This window comes from Oncorhynchus masou, chromosome 7 (genome assembly GCF_036934945.1).
Source record: "Oncorhynchus masou masou isolate Uvic2021 chromosome 7, UVic_Omas_1.1, whole genome shotgun sequence".
Taxonomy (NCBI): domain Eukaryota; kingdom Metazoa; phylum Chordata; class Actinopteri; order Salmoniformes; family Salmonidae; genus Oncorhynchus; species Oncorhynchus masou.
Window position 1 is genome coordinate 14,722,053 of NC_088218.1, and position 19,871 is coordinate 14,741,923.

At 46.3% G+C, this 19,871-nt stretch overlaps 1 protein-coding gene across 1 annotated transcript; it reads right to left on the reverse strand.

Moving 5' to 3' along the window:
• Positions 1 to 6,071: 6,071 nt before the first annotated feature.
• LOC135542981 (chloride intracellular channel protein 4-like) lies at positions 6,072 to 18,398 on the reverse strand. The gene is made up of 6 exons (XM_064970101.1): positions 17,436 to 18,398; positions 13,047 to 13,156; positions 12,733 to 12,858; positions 12,530 to 12,636; positions 12,044 to 12,189; positions 6,072 to 6,233 (listed from the first exon to the last, which is right to left on the reverse strand). Exons 1-6 carry the CDS (start codon positions 17,619 to 17,621, stop codon positions 6,072 to 6,074), a joined length of 837 nt encoding a protein of 278 aa, XP_064826173.1. The 5' UTR covers positions 17,622 to 18,398.
• Between the last annotated feature and the right edge of the window lie 1,473 nt (positions 18,399 to 19,871).

Here is a 19,871-nt window from a genome sequence, read left to right on the forward strand (position 1 = left end):
TAAGAGATAAGAATAACAAATGATTAAAGAGCAGCAGTAAATAACAATAGTGGGGTTATATACAGGGGGTACCGGCACAGAGTCAATGTACGGTGTGTCGAGGTAATTGAGGTAATATGTACACATGTATGTCGAGTTATTAAAGTGACTATGCATAGATGATAACAGAGAGTAGCAGCAGCGTAAAAGTGGGGGAGGGGTCAATGCAAATAGTCTAGGTAGCCATTTGAAACAAGATTCTCTGGTCTGATGAAACAAGGATTGAACTGTTTGGCTTGAATGCAAAGTGTCACGTCTGGAGGAAACCTGACACTTTCCCTACGGTGAAGCATGGTGGTGGCAGCATCATGCTGTGGGGATGTGTTTCAGAGGCAGGGACTGGGAGACCAGTCAGGATCGAGGGAGAGATGAATGGGGCAAATACAGAGTAGATCCTTGGTGAAAACCTGCTCCAATGTGCTCAGGACCTCAGACTGGGGCGAAGGTTCACCTTCCAACAGGACAACGACCCTAAGCACACAGCCAAGACAATGCATGGGTGGCTTCGGGACAAGTCTCTGAATGCCCTTGAGTGGCCCAACCAGAGCCCGGACTTGAACCAGATCTAACATCTCTGGAGAGACATGAAAATAGCTGTGCAGCGACGCTCCCCATCCAACCTGACAGAGGTTGAGAGGATCTGCAGAGAAGAACGGGATAAACTCCCCAAATACAGGTGTGCCAAGCTTTCAGCGTCATACCCAAGAAGACTGGAGGCTGTAATCACTGCCAAAGGTGAGTAAAGGGTCGGAATACTGCTAAAACACAACTGGTTTTGCTTTCTCATTATGGGGTATTGTGTGTAGATTGAGGGAAATAAAACAATTTCATCAATTTTAGAAGAAGGCTGTAACGTAACAAAATGTGGAAAAGGGGTCTGAATACTTTCCGAAAGCGCTGTAAACTCCTCAGCCCTGTCACCAGTGTCATCTCCACAACATTCAGTATTCTATTGCCCATGTCTTACAACTGCTTCTCTCCTCTCTCCCTTTCTCCTCTCTCCCTTTCTCCTCTCCCCTCTTTCAACTCCTCCTCTCCCAACTCCTCCTCTCCTCACCCGTCATTCCAAAACGTCTTTCTGACATCACAGCGAAAGGACAATCAGTGCGTCCAGTACACCGTCATCTTCCTGTGTGATTAAGCTTAGTGACAGGCAGAAAAAAAAACCTCTTTTATAGACTGAACATGACTCTCTTTGACTGCATCTCCCTTTGACGTGTGTCACACAACACTGTCTGTCTGCATCTGATGATTGTGTGTGGGTGTGTTTGGTGATGCTGTGTGTGAGTGACTGTTGGTATATGTGTTTATTTGTGTGTGGGGGTCAGTCTGTTGGCCAGAATCAAGCTAACCTCTGCCTTTTGCAAACAAATAGTGTGTAGTATTTTTGAGTGAGTGTGTGACGTTATCAATTCATGTCGATTCTTGTGTCTGCAACGTTTTCATTGTGTGTGTGTGTGTGCGTGGTCTGGGCCAACTTTGTGTTGGAGACAGGCTTTTGGCCCTCCTGCGTCAGAGGGTCTTTCTCTGTGGGCCCCTGAGCAAACACATTAAGAAGAATCTTATCACTGCTTATACAGCGACGCGCTGACACACACACACACACACAATGGCGAGCCTGACGCCAAACACGCCAAATGTCATCACGCCGCTAAGAAGGAGCGGGCGGGATCACAAGAAATTAGCAGCCCCCTCATTGGGCAATGGCGAGGTGTTGGTTTGGCCCGTCTTGAAGGAACCGTTGGGTTTATAAAGAGAGGATGGGACAGGTCTACGTTAGAAGCGACAAGAGCTAAATTTGCACACACACCTCTGCACACACACACTCTCGACAAGCCTTCTTCACAGAGGCGCATCGGTGCTGAACGACAAGTGTGTGTACGACAAACAAGTTAGTGACTTCAGAGGCAGAAATTAAGAAACAGACTTTGGACAAGAAGACTAACAGACACCCAAACAATTGGCTGAACTCTGACCCCCAGGAGACATACATGTTCTCTCAACGTGCAGCTAAAGAAGACGACAGAGCTAACTCAGCTCTTTGAGACTAAAACGAGACCTTGTTGGTACCCAAAGACCTGAGCTTTAGAACCAGACCGGTACTTGTGGTTGAAGCCCAGAAGCTGTGGTCAGAATTGGTTCAGAAACTGCCAGAAGTTCCGGTAAGAAGGTGCAGTCATGCAGAAAGTATCTGTGGTCCTGTTGGTGGGAGTCCTGATGGTGCTGGTGACTCTGTGGGCTGGAGTGGACACAGCCCCCACCCTGCTGACTGACAGAGGTAAGGAGAGAGGGATGGAGGGATGGGATGGAGACTTAAGGGATTGAGGGAGGATAGAAGAAGGGTGAGAGTCGAGGTATAAAGGGAACATGGAGGGAAATTATGATGGACGGAAAGAATGGAAGGGAATGGAGAGAGTAGGAAGGAAGGCTGAGATTGAGTGGCTGAAGGGAGAGTGAAGGGATGGGATGGTGAAGGAAGAGAAGGATGGAGAGATCACAGTTAAGGATGAAGATGGCTGAATGAAAGTATTCAGGGAGTATAGATGAAGAATGTGTTGCTCACGCTCCTCTCTTCCTAGAATACTTTCCTCGCCCACACAATGCTGAATTATCCTTTGTACACACACACACACAAACAAATGCAAGCAAGCAAGCATACACACACACACACACACACACATAGACACACACAAACACACACACACACACTCAAAGCAGCTCGTGTCCACTCTCCACTTCGACACGAGCTGACATTGGTACTGGGTGATTCCATGGCATTGCTATGGGACCGCTGTGACGTTCAGAGGGTCTTTAAGGTGGCCACATAACAATATGGCTCAGTTGACACAGTGACCCTCTGAAGACCGTGGACAGACAAAAAGCTGAGAAAGGCTGGGAACTTTGTCTACATCACACAACAGACTGTCTAGGGCTGAGACTTGGTCTGTCTCTGAGCTGCTGGGGTTTGGTGGAATCAATCAATCACATTTTATTTGGAGGACACTTTCTACAAATAGCAACCCTGGCCTGAACCACCATGGAGCACATGGCATTATAGAACAAGGATGGCATTCAGCCAGGCGTTGAATATGACTCTGAGACCACAGAATGTTCATGTGTGTCTGTAATGTTGTCTTTCAGGAGACATAAAGCTAACAGGTCCAGCTAGAGGCGACTCAAATGTGCAAGAGAGAACGGAACCGTCAACGGTCAACGCTTCCAGACCACTGAAGACCACACTGTTGACCACCATCCCTGTTGGTCGAGAAAAGACATCCACACCCACCAGCAGTCTGGATAGACGATTGAAGATGGATCCGGTGACGAGCAGTCCAGATAGACGAGCCCAGATTCTGAAGATGCTGTCAGCGCTGGAGGAACTCAGCAGGGCGATCAACAGCACTCTGAGCACACGGATGACCATGATGCCCAGAGGGTCAGCAAACGGCAGAAATTCAGGAAAGAAGAAGACAGCGGTAAATCAATACTATTTGTGTTTATGATATTCCTACCTGCCTTGGGATAGAATAGTTACTTTCACACCAGGATGTGTTTTAGAAAGTAATACATCTAATGGAGTGATAGGGGCAACCGTGCAATTTTTCTAAATTCTATGGCCAGATCAACTCAATATTTTGTTTAATGTTACTTTAAATGTGATTTGGCCATTTATGTTTTTTTTACATTGCACTTGTGCCCCTGTCACCTCCATTGATTGCTAGCTAGCGATTGGCTAAAGCTACCTGATGTTTGTAGTGGCTGTTTAAAGAAAACTTAACCATGGAATACAGTTTCTCTTCGCCAGTAGACTACTTTCAGGGTGCGGAACCATCTTACATTAAGTTGTGAACCTCAACTTCTCCTTTATAAAATGTTAAATACTGTACCTGCGATACATCATTTCAAAGGATCCTCCTGCCTGCTTGAAACTAAAGTGTGACTTCTTCTATTCCTGTACTGAAGGTAGCTGAGGCGGATAGAGTGAAAACCACCACAGTGCCTCCTGTGGATGTTGGAGGTAGCGTCACTGCATCCCGGCCCAGCACTGACGGCATAGACAGTCTGAGTGGCCGAAACTTCAAGAAGTCCCTCCCACAGCAACCCAAGAAGCCCAGCAACAAGAGAGGTGACTGCAAGGGGTCAAAAGTCAATTAGGAAGTATTTTTCACGTGTTTCCTGTTTTGTGATGTTTGCTAATATTTGAAGATAATGCTCAACTTCCTAATCTCGTTCTCTTTCTCTCCAACAGTGTGTTTCTGGAAGTACTGCTCCCAAAACTGATCCTCCACAGACCCTGACAAACACCCCTGTAAACATCCATGGTACCCTCCAAACCAACATTCCCCCCATCCTACCCTCACCCTGCACCCAGGCACTAGGCTACCAATGCGGCGAGGCATCAGAGGCCCGGCGCCACCACTGACCTTTTCATTGGCTCATGAATAACAGTACTGACCAATCAGGTTGCCCCATCATCGACGTGTGTACTTGTGCCTATGTGCACGAAAGTCTGTTAACCGTTTATAGAAGAGAAACCGCTGTGTGTGATCTCTAATAAAGATGACTCGAGCATGATAAAACTATAGGACAATAAAGACGTTTATTTTTCTACAGATCCCTCTCTCTCTCTCAGTTGTTCATTATGGAATGATCAATATGTCCAAAATGACTGAAACTGTGTGCAGTTGGCTGCTAAAGATGATGTTGAGGGCAGATGTATTGCTGTTTTTTGAGTGGCTCACAAGATAATTTGAAAGGGTACGAGGCATCATCGCAAAGCTGAGAGACTTTTAGGTCTCAGTCTTAAAGGTTATGTACACATTGGTTGTATAATGTAATGTTACTGGACTGCTTACATTGGTGGTAGAGATTTACATAAGAGATTTACACACTTCTTGCAAAACTCTAGAATTCCTGGAGAGGATGTCCCCATGGTAACCCATGGTGGCACTGTAAACTACGTTTGTTGATATTAGGGCTTTTACGTTTTGGTCCCACAGAAGAGTCAGTTGTACCGTTGCCTTGGTGACTGTGGGTGACTGGGTTGAGGTTTAAAGGGAAAGGTCACCCCATATTCAAAAGTCTGTCAGAAGTTGTCATACATCAAAAGATACACAAAGCAAGGTAACAAAAATATCAAAGACAAATCACTGTTCTGAAATCAGTTTAATAAAGTCTCCTCTGGTGAGGATTATAAGGCGAGTACACAGGGTTGTGTCTGTATTTGTTTGGTGCATAGAGAGATACAGTACACACTTCCGCCACAATCAAAATGGCTTCCGATTCAACCTGCATGTTCAGGAAGGCCCAAACAGGTGAGCTTCTCAACAGAAAGCCCCACCCACAATCCTGTTATGGTCAATAGAATTCGATATAAATGGTATTAAAGCAGATTTGCTTTTACAAAACGTACAAATAGATAAGTCAGACCTTGACATCAAAAAGCTTTTTACTATTGATTATTATTCACCCATAGATAGCCAAAATAAGACGGTGAGAAACTAATGAAAAGAGAATTTATAAAGTATATGTATGTTAATTTTTAGACATAGTGTAATACTGTGATCAAGGCCAAAGTGTTGCATATTCATATACGTATGGCGTGTCTACCTGTACTCTGCTATTCCTCTAAGACACAGAGGTTATAACACTCTAATGAATGCTTTAGGCTGCTTTAGGACAGTTTTACAATGTCGCAGTATTAGTAGATAGTACTATATGTTTCTATCAGTGTCTGTGTCTTCAATGACACCATACAGCTGCATTATAGTGCACCGCAGAGGGCTTTGGCCAAAAGGACTGGATGTGAAATGGATGCAGACTAGTGGTCTGCAACCCAATAGTTGTATTGGTAGTCATTCATTGGCCACATCTATGTAGGCAAATTCGATTTCGCGCTCAACACAGCAGCCATGACACTACATATGAGTGCCGTGCAACCCAACCTGTGAGTGTACAAAGAAACACACACACACGCACACACACACAATTTGGGATTGGGCCTTCTCAGTCTCTCCCTCCTCCCCCTGTCGCTATTTGATTCGTTTGGCCACATCTATGTAGGCAAATTCGATTTCGCGCTCAACAGGACAGGTGTTAGTAAACTCTTCCCTCTTGTAGGCGTGGTTCAGATAGCGCCACACCCCCGCCATCTCCGCTGGGATCTCAAAGCCACGGTACTTCCTGGCCACCACCTGGGACAGGACCGAGACACAGGTGATGTCATGAAACAGACCAGGAAGAAGCCTAAACATGGGAATCACTTTGAGAGAAACAAATCACAACTCATATGGATCAGTGATAGAGGTCAGTGTTGATGTGAGAATTTAGAGGATATAAGTCATTAAAGTAGTTCCTTTATAATGTGTAGTCCTAGTGGCAAGGTGGGTATAATTGGTAGTAGTACCTTTATAATGTGTAGTCTGGGCAGCAGTACCTTTATAATGTGTAGTCTGGGCAGCAGTACCTTTATAATAGTCCTTTATAATGTGTAGTCTGGGCAGCAGTACCTTTATAATGTGTAGTCTGGGCAGTACCTTTATAATGTGTAGTCTGGGCAGTAGTACCTTTATAATGTGTAGTCTGGGCAGCAGTACCTTTATAATGTGTAGTCTGGCAGTAGTACCTTTATAATGTGTAGTCTGGGCAGCAGTACCTTTATAATGTGTAGTCTGGGCAGCAGTACCTTTATAATGTGTAGTCTGGGCAGCAGTACCTTTATAATGTGTAGTCTGGGCAGCAGTACCTTTATAATGTGTAGTCTGGGCAGCTGTACCTTTATAATGTGTAGTCTGGACAGCTGTACCTTTATAATGTGTTGTCTGGGCAGCAGTACCTTTATAATGTGTAGTCTGGGCAGCTGTACCTTTATAATGTGTAGTCTGGACAGCTGTACCTTTATAATGTGTAGTCTTTATAATGTGTAGTCCTAGTGGCAAGGTGGTGGGCAGCAGTACCTTTATAATTGGTAGTAGTACCTTTATAATGTGTAGTCTGGCAGCAGCTGTACCTTTATAATGTGTAGTCTGGGCAGCAGTACCTTTTATAATGTGTAGTCTTTATAATGTGTAGTCTGGGCAGCAGTACCTTTATAATGTGTAGTCTAGCAGTCTTTATAATGTTTAGTCTGGGCAGCAGTACCTTTATAATGTGTAGTCTGGGCAGCAGTACCTTTATAATGTGTAGTCTGGTAGCAGTACCTTTATAATGTTTAGTCTGGGCAGCAGTACCTTTATAATGTGTAGTCTGGGCAGCAGTACCTTTATAATGTGTAGTACCTTTATAATGTGTAGTCTGGGCAGCAGTACCTTTATAATGTGTAGTCTAGTACCTTTATGGTCTAGCAGTACCTTTATAATGTGTGGGCAGCAGTTAGTCTGGTGTAGCAGCAGTACCTTTATAATGTGTAGTCTAGTCTGGGCAGCAGTACCTTTATAATGTGTTATCTGGGCAGCAGTACCTTTATAATGTGTAGTCTGGGCAGCAGTACCTTTATAATGTGTTGTCTGGGCAGCAGTACCTTTATAATGTGTATGGGCAGCAGTACCTTTATAATGTGTAGTCTGGGCAGCAGTACCTTTATAATGTGTAGTCTGGGCAGCAGTACCTTTATAATGTGTAGTCTGGGCAGCAGTACCTTTATAATGTGTAGTCTGGGCAGCAGTACCTTTATAATGTGTAGTCTGGGCAGCAGTACCTTTATAATGTTTAGTCTGGGCAGCAGTACCTTTATAATGTGTAGTCTGGGCAGCAGTACCTTTATAATGTGTAGTCTGGGCAGCAGTACCTTTATAATGTGTAGTCTGGGCAGCAGTACCTTTATAATGTGTAGTCTGGGCAGCAGTACCTTTATAATGTGTAGTCTGGGCAGCAGTACCTTTATAATGTGTAGTCTGGGCAGCAGTACCTTTATAATGTGTTAGTCTGGGCAGCAGTACCTTTATAATGTAGTCTAGTCTGTAGGCAGCAGTACCTTTATAATGTGTAGTCTGGGCAGCAGTACCTTTATAATGTGTAGTCTGGGCAGCAGTACCTTTATAATGTGTAGTCTGGGCAGCAGTACCTTTATAATGTGTAGTCTTTATAATGGGTCTGGGCAGCAGTACCTTTATAATGTGTAGTCTGGGCAGTACCTTTATAATGTGTAGTCTAGGCAGCAGTACCTTTATAATGTGTAGTCTGGGCAGCAGTACCTTTATAATGTGTAGTCTGGGCAGCAGTACCTTTATAATGTTTAGTCTGGGCAGCAGTACCTTTATAATGTGTAGTCTAGGCAGCAGTACCTTTATAATGTGTAGTCTGGGCAGCAGTACCTTTATAATGTGTAGTCTGGGCAGCAGTACCTTTATAATGTCTTTAGTCTTTATAATGTGTAGTCTGGGCAGCAGTACCTTTATAATGTGTAGTCTGGGCAGCAGTACCTTTATAATGTGTAGTCTGGGCAGCAGTACCTTTATAATGTGTAGTCTTTATAATGTGTAGTCTGGGCAGCAGTACCTTTATAATGTGTAGTCTGGGCAGCAGTACCTTTATAATGTGTAGTCTGGGCAGCAGTACCTTTATAATGTGTAGTCTGGGCAGCAGTACCTTTATAATGTGTCTGGGCAGCAGTACCTTTATATGTGTAGTCTTATAATGTGTATTGGGCAGCAGTACCTTTATAATGTGTAGTCTGGGCAGCAGTACCTTTATAATGTGTAGTCTGGGCAGCAGTACCTTTATAATGTGTAGTCTAGGCAGCAGTACCTTTATAATGTGTAGTCTGGGCAGCAGTACCTTTATAATGTGTAGTCTGGACAGCAGTACCTTTATAATGTGTAGTCTGGGCATAATGTGTAGCAGTACCTTTATAATGTGTAGTCTGGGCAGCAGTACCTTTATAATGTGTAGTCTGGGCAGCAGTACCTTTATAATGTGTAGTCTGGGCAGCAGTACCTTTATAAGTCTGGGCAGCAGTACCTTTATAATGTCTGGGCAGCAGTACCTTTATAATGTGTAGTTTGGGCAGCAGTACCTTTATAATGTGTAGTCTAGGTAGCAGTACCTTTATAATGTTTAGTCTGGGCAGCAGTACCTTTATAATGTGTAGTCTGGGCAGCAGTACCTTTATAATGTGTAGTCTGGGCAGCAGTACCTTTATATGTGTATGGGCAGCAGTACCTTTATAATGTGTAGTCTGGGCAGCAGTACCTTTATAATGTGTAGTCTGGGCAGCAGTACCTTTATATAGTCTGGGCATGTACCTTTATAATGTGTAGTCTGGGCAGCAGTACCTTTATAATGTGTAGTCTGGGCAGCAGTACCTTTATAATGTGTAGTCTGGGCAGCAGTACCTTTATAATGTGTAGTCTGGGCAGCAGTACCTTTATAATGTGTAGTCTGGGCAGCAGTACCTTTATAATGTGTAGTCTAGGCAGCAGTACCTTTATAATGTGTAGTCTGGGCAGCAGTACCTTTATAATGTGTAGTCTAATGGTAGTCAGCAGTACCTTTATAATGTTTAGTCTGGGCAGCAGTACCTTTATAATGTGTAGTCTGGGCAGCAGTACCTTTATAATGTGTAGTCTAGGCAGCAGTACCTTTATAATGTGTAGTCTGGGCAGCAGTACCTTTATAATGTTAGTCTGGGCAGCAGTACCTTTATAATGTGTAGTCTGGGCAGCAGTACCTTTATAATGTGTAGTCTGGGCAGCAGTACCTTTATAATGTGTAGTCTGGGCAGCAGTACCTTTATAATGTGTAGTCTGGGCAGCAGTACCTTTATAATGTGTAGTCTGGGCAGCAGTACCTTTATAATGTGTAGTCTGGGCAGCAGTACCTTTATAATGTGTAGTCTGGGCAGCAGTACCTTTATAATGTGTAGTCTGGGCAGCAGTACCTTTATAATGTGTAGTCTGGGCAGCAGTACCTTTATAATGTGTAGTCTGGCAGCAGCAGTACCTTTATAATGTGTAGTCTGGGCAGCAGTACCTTTATAATGTGTAGTCTGGGCAGCAGTACCTTTATAATGTGTAGTCTGGGCAGCAGTACCTTTATAATGTGTAGCAGTACCTTTATAATGTGTAGTTATACCTTTATAATGTGTAGTCTGGGCAGCAGTACTTTATAATTTATAATGTGTAGTCTAGGCAGCAGTACCTTTATAATGTGTAGTTTATAATGTGTAGTCTGGGCAGCAGTACCTTTATAATGTGTAGTCTGCAGCAGCAGTCTAGGCAGCAGTACCTTTATAATGTGTAGTCTGGGCAGCAGCTTTATAATGTGTACCTTTATAATGTGTTGTCTGGGCAGCAGTCTTTATAATGTGTAGTCTGGGCAGCAGTACCTTTATAATGTGTAGTCTGGGCAGCAGTCTTTATAATGTGTAGTCTGGGCAGCAGTACCTTTATAATGTGTAGTCTAGGCAGCAGTACCTTTATAATGTGTAGTCTGGGCAGCAGTACCTTTATAATGTGTAGTCTGGGCAGCAGTACCTAGTCTGGGCAGCAGTACCTTTATAATGTGTAGTCTGGGCAGCAGTACCTTTATAATGTGTAGTCTGTACCTTTATAATGTGTAGTCTGGGCAGCAGTACCTTTATAATGTGTAGTCTGGGCAGCAGTACCTTTATAATGTGTAGTCTGGGCAGCAGTACCTTTATAATGTGTAGTCTGGGCAGCAGTCTAGTCTGGGCAGCAGTACCTTTATAATGTGTAGTCTGGGCAGCAGTACCTTTATAATGTGTAGTCTGGGCAGCAGTACCTTTATAATGTGTAGTCTGGGCAGCAGTACCTTTATAATGTGTCTGGGCAGCAGTACCTAGGGCAGCAGTACCTTTATAATGTGTAGTCTGGGCAGCAGTACCTTTATAATGTGTAGTCTGGGCAGCAGTACTTTATAATGTGTAGTCTGGGCAGCAGTACCTAGTCTAGGCAGCAGTTATAATGTGTAGTCTGGGCAGCAGTACCTTTATAATGTGTAGTCTGGGCAGCAGTACCTTTATAATGTGTAGTCTGGGCAGCAGTAGTCTAGGCAGCAGTACCTTTATACCTTTATAATGTGTAGTCTAGTCTTTATAATGTGTAGTCTGGGCAGCAGTACCTTTATAATGTGTAGTCTGGGCAGCAGTACCTTTATAATGTGTAGTCTGGGCAGCTGTACCTTTATAATGTGTAGTCTGGGCAGCAGTACCTTTATAATGTGTAGTCTGGGCAGCAGTACCTTTATAATGTGTAGTCTGGGCAGCAGTACCTTTATAATGTGTAGTCTAGGCAGCAGTACCTTTATAATGTTTAGTCTGGGCAGCAGTACCTTTATAATGTGTAGTCTAGGCAGGCAGCAGTACCTTTATAATGTGTAGTCTGCAGGCAGCAGTACCTTTATAATGTGTAGTCTGGCAGTACCTTTATAATGTGTAGTCTGGGCAGCAGTACCTTTATAACCTTTATAATGTGTAGTCTGGCAGCAGTACTTTATAATGTGTAGTTTATAATGTGTAGTCTGGGCAGTGTACTTTTATAATGTGTAGTCTGGGCAGCAGTACCTTTATAATGTGTAGTCTGGGCAGCAGTACCTTTATAATATGTACCTTTATATGTGTAGTCTAGGTAGCAGTACCTTTATAATGTTTAGTCTACAGTACCTTTATAATTTATGCAGCAGTACCTTTATAATGTGTAGTTTGGGCAGTACCTTTATAATGTGGTCTGTAAATTTATAATGTGTAGTCTGCCTTTATAATGTGTAGTCTGTACCTTTATAAGGTCAGGTCCTTTATAATGGAGTCTGGGCAGCAGCAGTCTGGGGAACAGTAAATTTATAATGTGTAGTTTGGGCAGCAGTACCTTTATAATGTGTAGTCTAGGTAGCAGTACCTTTATAATGGACTCCTGAGGGTCTTTATAATGTGTAGTCTGTGCTTTATAATATGTAGTCTGCAGCAGTCGATCTCTTCCAGCAGCTTTATAATATGTAGTCTGGGGGCTTTATAATATGTATTCTCCTCTTTATGATGTGTAGTTTGGGCAGCATTCATCCAGTCAGGTCCATCCAGGAAGCAGCGTGTGGACTCCTGAGGGTCTTCTGTGCTGTTGGCATCGATCTCTTCCGACAGGGGCGTCCTCAGGAATTCATCCAGCCGCCTCAGAGACTTCAACAGGGCCTTCTCCAGGCCTGCACCCCCACCCCACCCCACACCATGCCCCACACACACACACACACACACACACACACACACACACAGACACACATGCGCACACACACACACACACACACACACACACACACACACACACACACACACACACACACACACACACACACACACACACACACACACACACACACACACACACACACACACACACACACACACGGTATACTGTGAGTGAACACAGACATACAGAGATGCACACACACAGACATTGTAATCACAGTCAGAGACACACAGGCTACAGTGTAAACACGCAAACACACAGTACACACACGCAGTACACACAAACACAAGCCTTACCGTCGTTGGTATCTTTGCGGGGGTTCTTGATGTAGGCAGAGAACTTGGAGAACACATCTATACCTGCGGTGTTTGACTCTGGGTGATTAGTCGCCAACTTGGGGTACCTGAGAAAGACATATCAGACATCAGGATTGGTCAGTTGAATCCAGGAAGTGGTCGTTTGATTGACAGGCAATAGACAGGAAGTGGTGGGTGTGTACCGTGGTGGCGTGAGTTTTTCCTCAAGGAACTCTTCTATCTTGTTGACGTCGACCTTCACCTCCCCGTTAAATGTGACGAATGGAGGGTTGGTCCCCGGGGCCAGGTCCTGCAGGTCCGCCGGTTTCCTGGGTAACACATTATTACAAGGTTCTTACAGGGCTCCTGTGTCAGGGAACCCACATAAACATCATCCAGCATTAATGGCTGAATGTCTTTAGAAAGTATTTCAAACCCTGTTGATCTTGATATAGAACACAATTGATTGATTGATTGATTGATTGATAGACGTATCGGCCGATGGGATGATCCATACCTTTTGAGGTCGACTGTGGTGACGTTGAAGATAACTCCCTTCAGCCACAGGATCATGAAGAGGCGCTGGGAGAACGGACAGTTCCCGATGCTCTCACCATCACTGGCAGCCTAAGTAGGAGTCACACAAAAGGTTGAGTCCAACTCATACACACACAGTTCAAATACATACAGTACATATAACAGGCCCCAATCACAAATGCCCTGGTCATTATTCCCTGTCTGGTAAAACACACTACCACAACACATTGAATCGGCCCTGACGATCTCTTGCCACTAAAGGTCCTCAACAAACCTAAGAGATCATCAACAACACTAGCACCATCAGAAGCACCAGCAACAACAACAGCACCACCACCATCAGCACCAACAGCAGCAGCAGCAACAACAGCACCACCAGCAGCAACAACAGCATCACCACCAGCGGCAACAACAGCACCACCAGCTGCAACAACAACACCACCAGCAGCAACAATAACAACAGTACCACCACCAGCGGCAACAACAACAGCATCACCACCAGCGGCAACAACAACAGCACCACCAGCAGCAACAACAACAGTCCCACCACCACCAGCAGCAACAACAGTACCACCACCAGCAGCAGCAACAACAGTACCACCACATGCAGCACCAGCAGCAGCAACAACAACAGCACCACCAACAACAGCACCAACAACAGCAACAACAACAGCACCAACACCAGCAACAACAACAGCACCAGCAGCATCAAATTCCTTCATACTTCAAGCTCAACTCTTACCTTGACAAACAGCTCGATAGTTGGGAACCCCAGGTTTTTGGCTGCTATGTCAAACCAGGCCATGGTGACAACACAAGTCAAGGTATCAGTTTATGGACTCATAAGCTAGAGGTCCAAAGACACAGCCCGATCCGTAAATCAATCTGCTTCCAATCAGTCAGGTTTTGTCAGAGAAACTCATGAAAGTTACTGTCTCTGTCTGGGCTGACTGAGACCGGACCGCGTCTGAGGGTTCTGTAGCTGTGGGTGTCCATGATTGGGGTGGTAAGATCGAGATGAGGTGGGTTTAGATATGCAGAGCAGGACAGTGAGACGTTTTGCACAGCACACTCCCTCTTTGTTAGCCACACACGGCTAGCATAATAGACACACTGTTTGGGTGTTTTCCCTGTCTGGTGGGGCGTCTTTCATTTATAGATTGTAGTTCTGATGTGTTGAATTCAGCTACAGGTACTGACATAATGAATTAATAATAGCCCATGCCAAACAGAGAACAGCGTGCAAACTTGTTTAGATACGTAATCAGGTCCATGTGCCCCTCTACAATAATTTCTTCCTGATGCAAAAGTTTCAGTTTATGATTCCAGTAAAATTATCTCATTCTCTGCCCTTAAAAACCTACAATGCAGAAACTCTGCCTCTTTTGGTGCACCAGGATACGTTTTTATCAATCCTCAAACAACAGCAACAATAGGCACCAACTGACTGACCCAGAGTCTGTTGGTATGGTGTCAGTGTAGGCTGGCAGAACAGTGTGAGGTCTGTTCTGGGGTCAGTGTGTGGGAGTTGATGGCATCCTCAGGACTGTTCTGACCCTGATGGGAAAGCGCAATGTGTTTCTCACACAAACACACACGCACACACACACACACACACACACACACACACACACACACACACACACACACACACACACACACACACACACACACACACACACACACACACACACACACACACACACACGCACACACACGTATACATATGCACACACATATACACACACACACACACACTGAAAACGTACTCCTCGTAGGCAACTAACCACACTGTGCATGCATATCATAGAAGTACCTCATTGGGTAGAAAGTTGTCAACAACATAACATTGTTTGATCATGTATATTTCTACTGAGATCATTACAAACCCAACCAACTCTGACTCATCACACTTCAACTCTGACCCCAAAGCTCATGGTAATAGATGACCATTCAAGTGTGCTGTGTGACTTTGTTACCATAATGACAACAACAGCGGACCAATAAGTCAAATATCTGCATGTGTGTAGGCAGAGTGGGCCCTGTCACCCCCTCTTGTCCCCCTCTTGTCCCCAGATTGTCCCCAGACACCCCAGTCAGCTCCATACCAGCAGGCCTGATAATCAGCTTATTGTCAGAGAGAAATAGTTTCCTCCATGTTTTCCTTGAGTCTCTAACTTCGGTGAAAGCCACAGTTGGAGCTTGCTCCTGCCTCCTGCCTCCCCTGACCTTGGCCATGGAGCATACCTACAGTTGCTCTCACACCAAGAGCAAGACAAAGGTGGCTATTGTATTATGTGAGCAGGCGCCCCGGGAGAACAGGCCAGGATATTAGGACATTTTCCCCCAGACTTAATCCTTCAGCTGGGCGCCAGGGCACCTTCATCAAACACTGGAATGTGCCTTTGTTGTGTTGGTCACGTCCTGGGTCCATGGCATGCAGCCCTCCAGACCTACAACGCCATAACAATATGCCCATTTTTAGCAGGAGGTTTTATCTAGGCGACTGATGGTTAGCACACATACAGTATTATGTAGCACATTTGGGAGTCAAATCCACAACCCTGGGGTTGCTATAGAGAGCCACACTCCAACCAAATGAGCCAAAGGAGGTACCATGTCAGGTAACTTTTTAATACAGGCTTTTTATAGACAACTGACCAGAAATGCATGGCTCAAAGCAATACAGTCGCGGCTAGAATGGAGCATAATGATGTAGTGGCTCAATGTAGTGCTCTCCACCTAGTCCTCAAAGCACTTTACATTGATAGTGGGCCACAGGTGATGCTACGGCAGCCATTTTGCACTAGAACACTCACCAACAACACTACTAGAATACCCCTCACACACAGGCACGCATGGGACAATGGGGCCATCAAGACTGTGTGTGTGTGTGTCTCCGTGTAACTGTGTGTGTGCATCTGTGCATGTGTGTGTGTGCAATCAGCTAAAGAGGGGTAGAATTACAGTAGGATATCACTCTCTTAATGGAATGAGATAAGGAGATCACAGTGGGATCACAGGCAACCCAGCGACATGACTCCCACATGCCAACACAATCACACACAACCCCAACAAAACACCTCACATGCAATCATAACACAGGGAATATTACACAACATGCCTCACACCCAAACCGTAAGTATGCTTGATGTTTTTTAGCAACAGATTTTCAAAATGGCGGTGTGTTTTTGAATAAGTCCAGCAGGCTAATACTTTACTGGCCAGACACACAGACCTTCTTCTTTCCTTACTACATCACCTCTGACCTGCAGGGCCAAACAGTGTCTTTATTACGACGTAAATTAAGTTACCTGTTAACTACTCCCTTACAGTATATTTTCCAGGCCAGTATCATTGTATGTTGCCATGTCAATACACTCGGTGGTAAAGAAGAACAGGCCACAGAAAGTAGGCTAATGATAACAACAACGTCCTCTCTCTCTCTCAACGACTCCCGACAGGCGGCCATTTCAAGTTGTCAAATCACATTACTTTAAACCAGCCAGGGGAGAATAGACCACAACAACAGAACAATATCTGGGGCTTTGAGCGGACAGTGTCTGAGCTAGCCTTTATGACCAACTGAACATGACTATAGACCAGACACTAATATAATTAGCAACTAAGTAGCTAAGATAAGCTAAAAGGTGGGCTAGGGCTAGTGGCTGGCATGAGTTTTCCTATGATGCTAGCTAGCACACTACATGTAGCCCCATGTAGCCCCATGTAGCCCCATGTAGCCCCATGTAATCTATAGCACAGGATGACAGGAAAGTTCCATTACGAGCTAAGTCGATCATTCTCGAGGATTCCGAAACACTGATTGGATTACCATGTGAGAGTTGGAGGCAGATAGAGAGAGCGAAAGAAGGAAGAGAAGGGGTGGGTTTGTATTGTTGTGACATGTGGACAGATACATCTTGTAGCCGGTATCTGAATAGAAGCTACACTTGACTTTAAACACATGCTAAACTATAACCTGCCACAAGTGGAGGTGCCAATACACGGAGACAATGGCAGAGAGATCTATACATCTTAGACCACACCCCTCAGTGTTCTTCAGTCCTGGTCCTGAGCATCCACAGGATGTGCAGGGTAACACATCTGATTCAGGTAATCAGCTGATCGATACAGCCTGTAGCTCTACAGGACCAGGGAGCACTGGGGTCGGTTCAGGAAGATGCAACATAACAGAACTTTCAGATATAAATGTACTGTGTACTACACAGGGTGTATTGTAGATAGAACACATGTGAATGCCTGTCGTTTAAAAAAGAGAATTGTGTCAGCTTTATTCATCACATGTCTATCTGCAACGTTCTTAACGTCATAGCTAACCCATAGTTAACCCTTGGTGCTACTGTACCTTGACATAGAGGGAGATCTCGTACTCCTGGGGGTCCGGACTGTCGCTGTCTTCCTTGTAAGGAGTTGGGCTCTGCAGCCTCACAGACTTCTTTGGCGTCTTCTCCTCCCCCTGCGCCTCCTTCTCTTTCTTCACCTCTATCTTCACCTCTGTCCTCTGGTGCATGAACGTGGGCACTTCGTCCATGACCACCACCTTCTTCTTCTTTTTCTTCACCTGCTCCTCTCTCCTCTTCGGGGAAAGTACCTCCTCTTTGAGCACCGACTTCAGCTCCTTTATCCAGTCCTCCCTCCTCTCGGGGGTCTGAGCTTCCTCTGGGGACAACTTCTTAATCCCGTCCTCCTTCCGCTCAGGGGTCTGCACCTCCTCTGGGGACAACTTCTTAATCCAGTCCTCCCTCCACCCAGGTGTCTGCGCCTCCTCTGGGGCCTCCTTCTTGATCCAGTCGTCGCTCCTTCTGCGGGTCTGCGCCTCCTCTGGAGACAATTTATTAATCCAGTCCTCACTCCTCTCGGGGGTCTGTGCCTCCTCTGGGGCCTTCTTGATCCAGTCATCACTCCTTCTGCGGGTCTGCACCTCCTCTGGGGCCTCCTTCTTGGCCCAGTCCTCCCACCTCCAGGGGGTCTGTGCCTCCTCTGGGGCCGCCTCCTTGTTCCAGTCGTTGCTCCCTCTGCGGGTCTGCGCCTCCTCTGGGGCCGCCTTCTTGTTCCAATCGTTGCTCCCTCTGCGTGTCTGCGCCTCCTCTGGGGCCGCCTTCTTGTTCCAGTCGTTGCTCCCTCTGCGGGTCTGCGCCTCCTCTGGGGCCGCCTTCTTGTTCCAGTCGTTGCTCCCTCTGCGTGTCTGCACCTCCTCTGGGGCCTCCTTCTTGTTCCAGTCCTTGCTCCCTCTGCGGGTCTGCGTCTCCTCTGGGGCCGCCTTCTTGTTCCAGTCGTTGCTCCCTCTGCGTGTCTGCGCTCCTCTGGGGCCGCCTTCTTGTTGTCGTGCTCCCTCTGCGGGTCTGCGTCTCCTCTGGGGCCGCCTTCTTGTTCCAGTCGTTGCTCCCTCTGCGTGTCTGCGCCTCCTCTGGGGCCGCCTTCTTGTTCCAGTCGTTGCTCCCTCTGCGGGTTTGCGCCTCCTCTGGGGCCGCCTTCTTGTTCCAGTCGTTGCTCCCTCTGCGGGTCTGCGCCTCCTCTGGGTCCGCCTTCTTGTTCCAGTCGTTGCTCCCTTTTCGGGTCTGCGCCTCCTCTGGGGCCGCCTTCTTGTTCCAGTCGTTGCTCCCTCTGCGGGTCTGCGCCTCCTCTGGGGCCGCCTTCTTGTTCCAGTCGCTGCTCCCTCTGTGGGTCTGCGCCTCCTCTGGGGCCACCTTCTTGTTCCAGTCGTTGCTCCCTCTGCGGGTCTGCACCTCCTCTGGGGCCTCCTTCTTGATCCAGTCGTTGCTCCCTCTGCGGGTCTGCACCTCCTCTGGGGCCTCCTTCTTGTTCCAGTCGCTGCTCCCTCTGCGGGTCTGCGCCTCCTCTGGGGCCACCTTCTTGTTCCAGTCGTTGCTCCCTCTGCGGGTCTGCACCTCCTCTGGGGCCTCCTTCTTGATCCAGTCGTTGCTCCCTCTGCGGGTCTGCACCTCCTCTGGGGCCTCCTTCTTGATCCAGTCGTTGCTCCCTCTGCGGGTCTGCACCTCCTCTGGGGCCTCCTTCTTGATCCAGTCGTTGCTCCCTCTGCGGGGTGTCACCCTATCTCTTTTTACTGTCGCCTCCTCTTTCATTTTTCCTTGTCTCAGCCTTGTGGGAGTTAGCAGCATCTCATTCAGCAGTTGTTGTTTCACGTCCTCTGTTCCAGGGAACCCATTCTCTATCCTGGCTTTGCGGCTTTTGACCCCTAGCTCCACCTCTTCTTTCTTCTCTTTCCTTCTTTCCTTCGCTGTGTATTCCTTCCCAAACTTTACTGGCTCATCCTTAGTCGCAGGCCCTGGCTGTTCTACTCTCTTGCTGCCTCCCTCTAATGCAGATTTAGACTCATCCTCAATGAGATCTTCTGGCTCTTCCGCCATCTCAATCGCTACCTCTGATTGTGAGTCTAGATTATCGTCAATGTTTGTCACTGGCTGTTCCTCCAACTCACCCCCTCCCTCTGCTCCTCCCGTCCCTATCTCTGAGACCGGGACTGGATTATCCATCTCTTCAGCCCCTCCCACCTCTGCAGCTCCGGGCTCATCCAGAATGACCTCTCCTGGCTGTTCTTTCTCCATGTCTCCTCCCTCCTCAAGCTCGAAAGCCTCCTCGACATGTTCTAAATCCTTGTCGTCGTCCTCCTGTGTAGCTTCTGCTGAACTCTTGAGTATCTGTACCTGTGGCTGAGCTACAACTTTGTCTTCTCTCTCTTCCCCCTCTTCTCTGGCAGCATAATCAGGCTCCAAAGACTTTTCAGTCTGTTCCTCCATACCGCCGCCACCTCTTCTCTCTT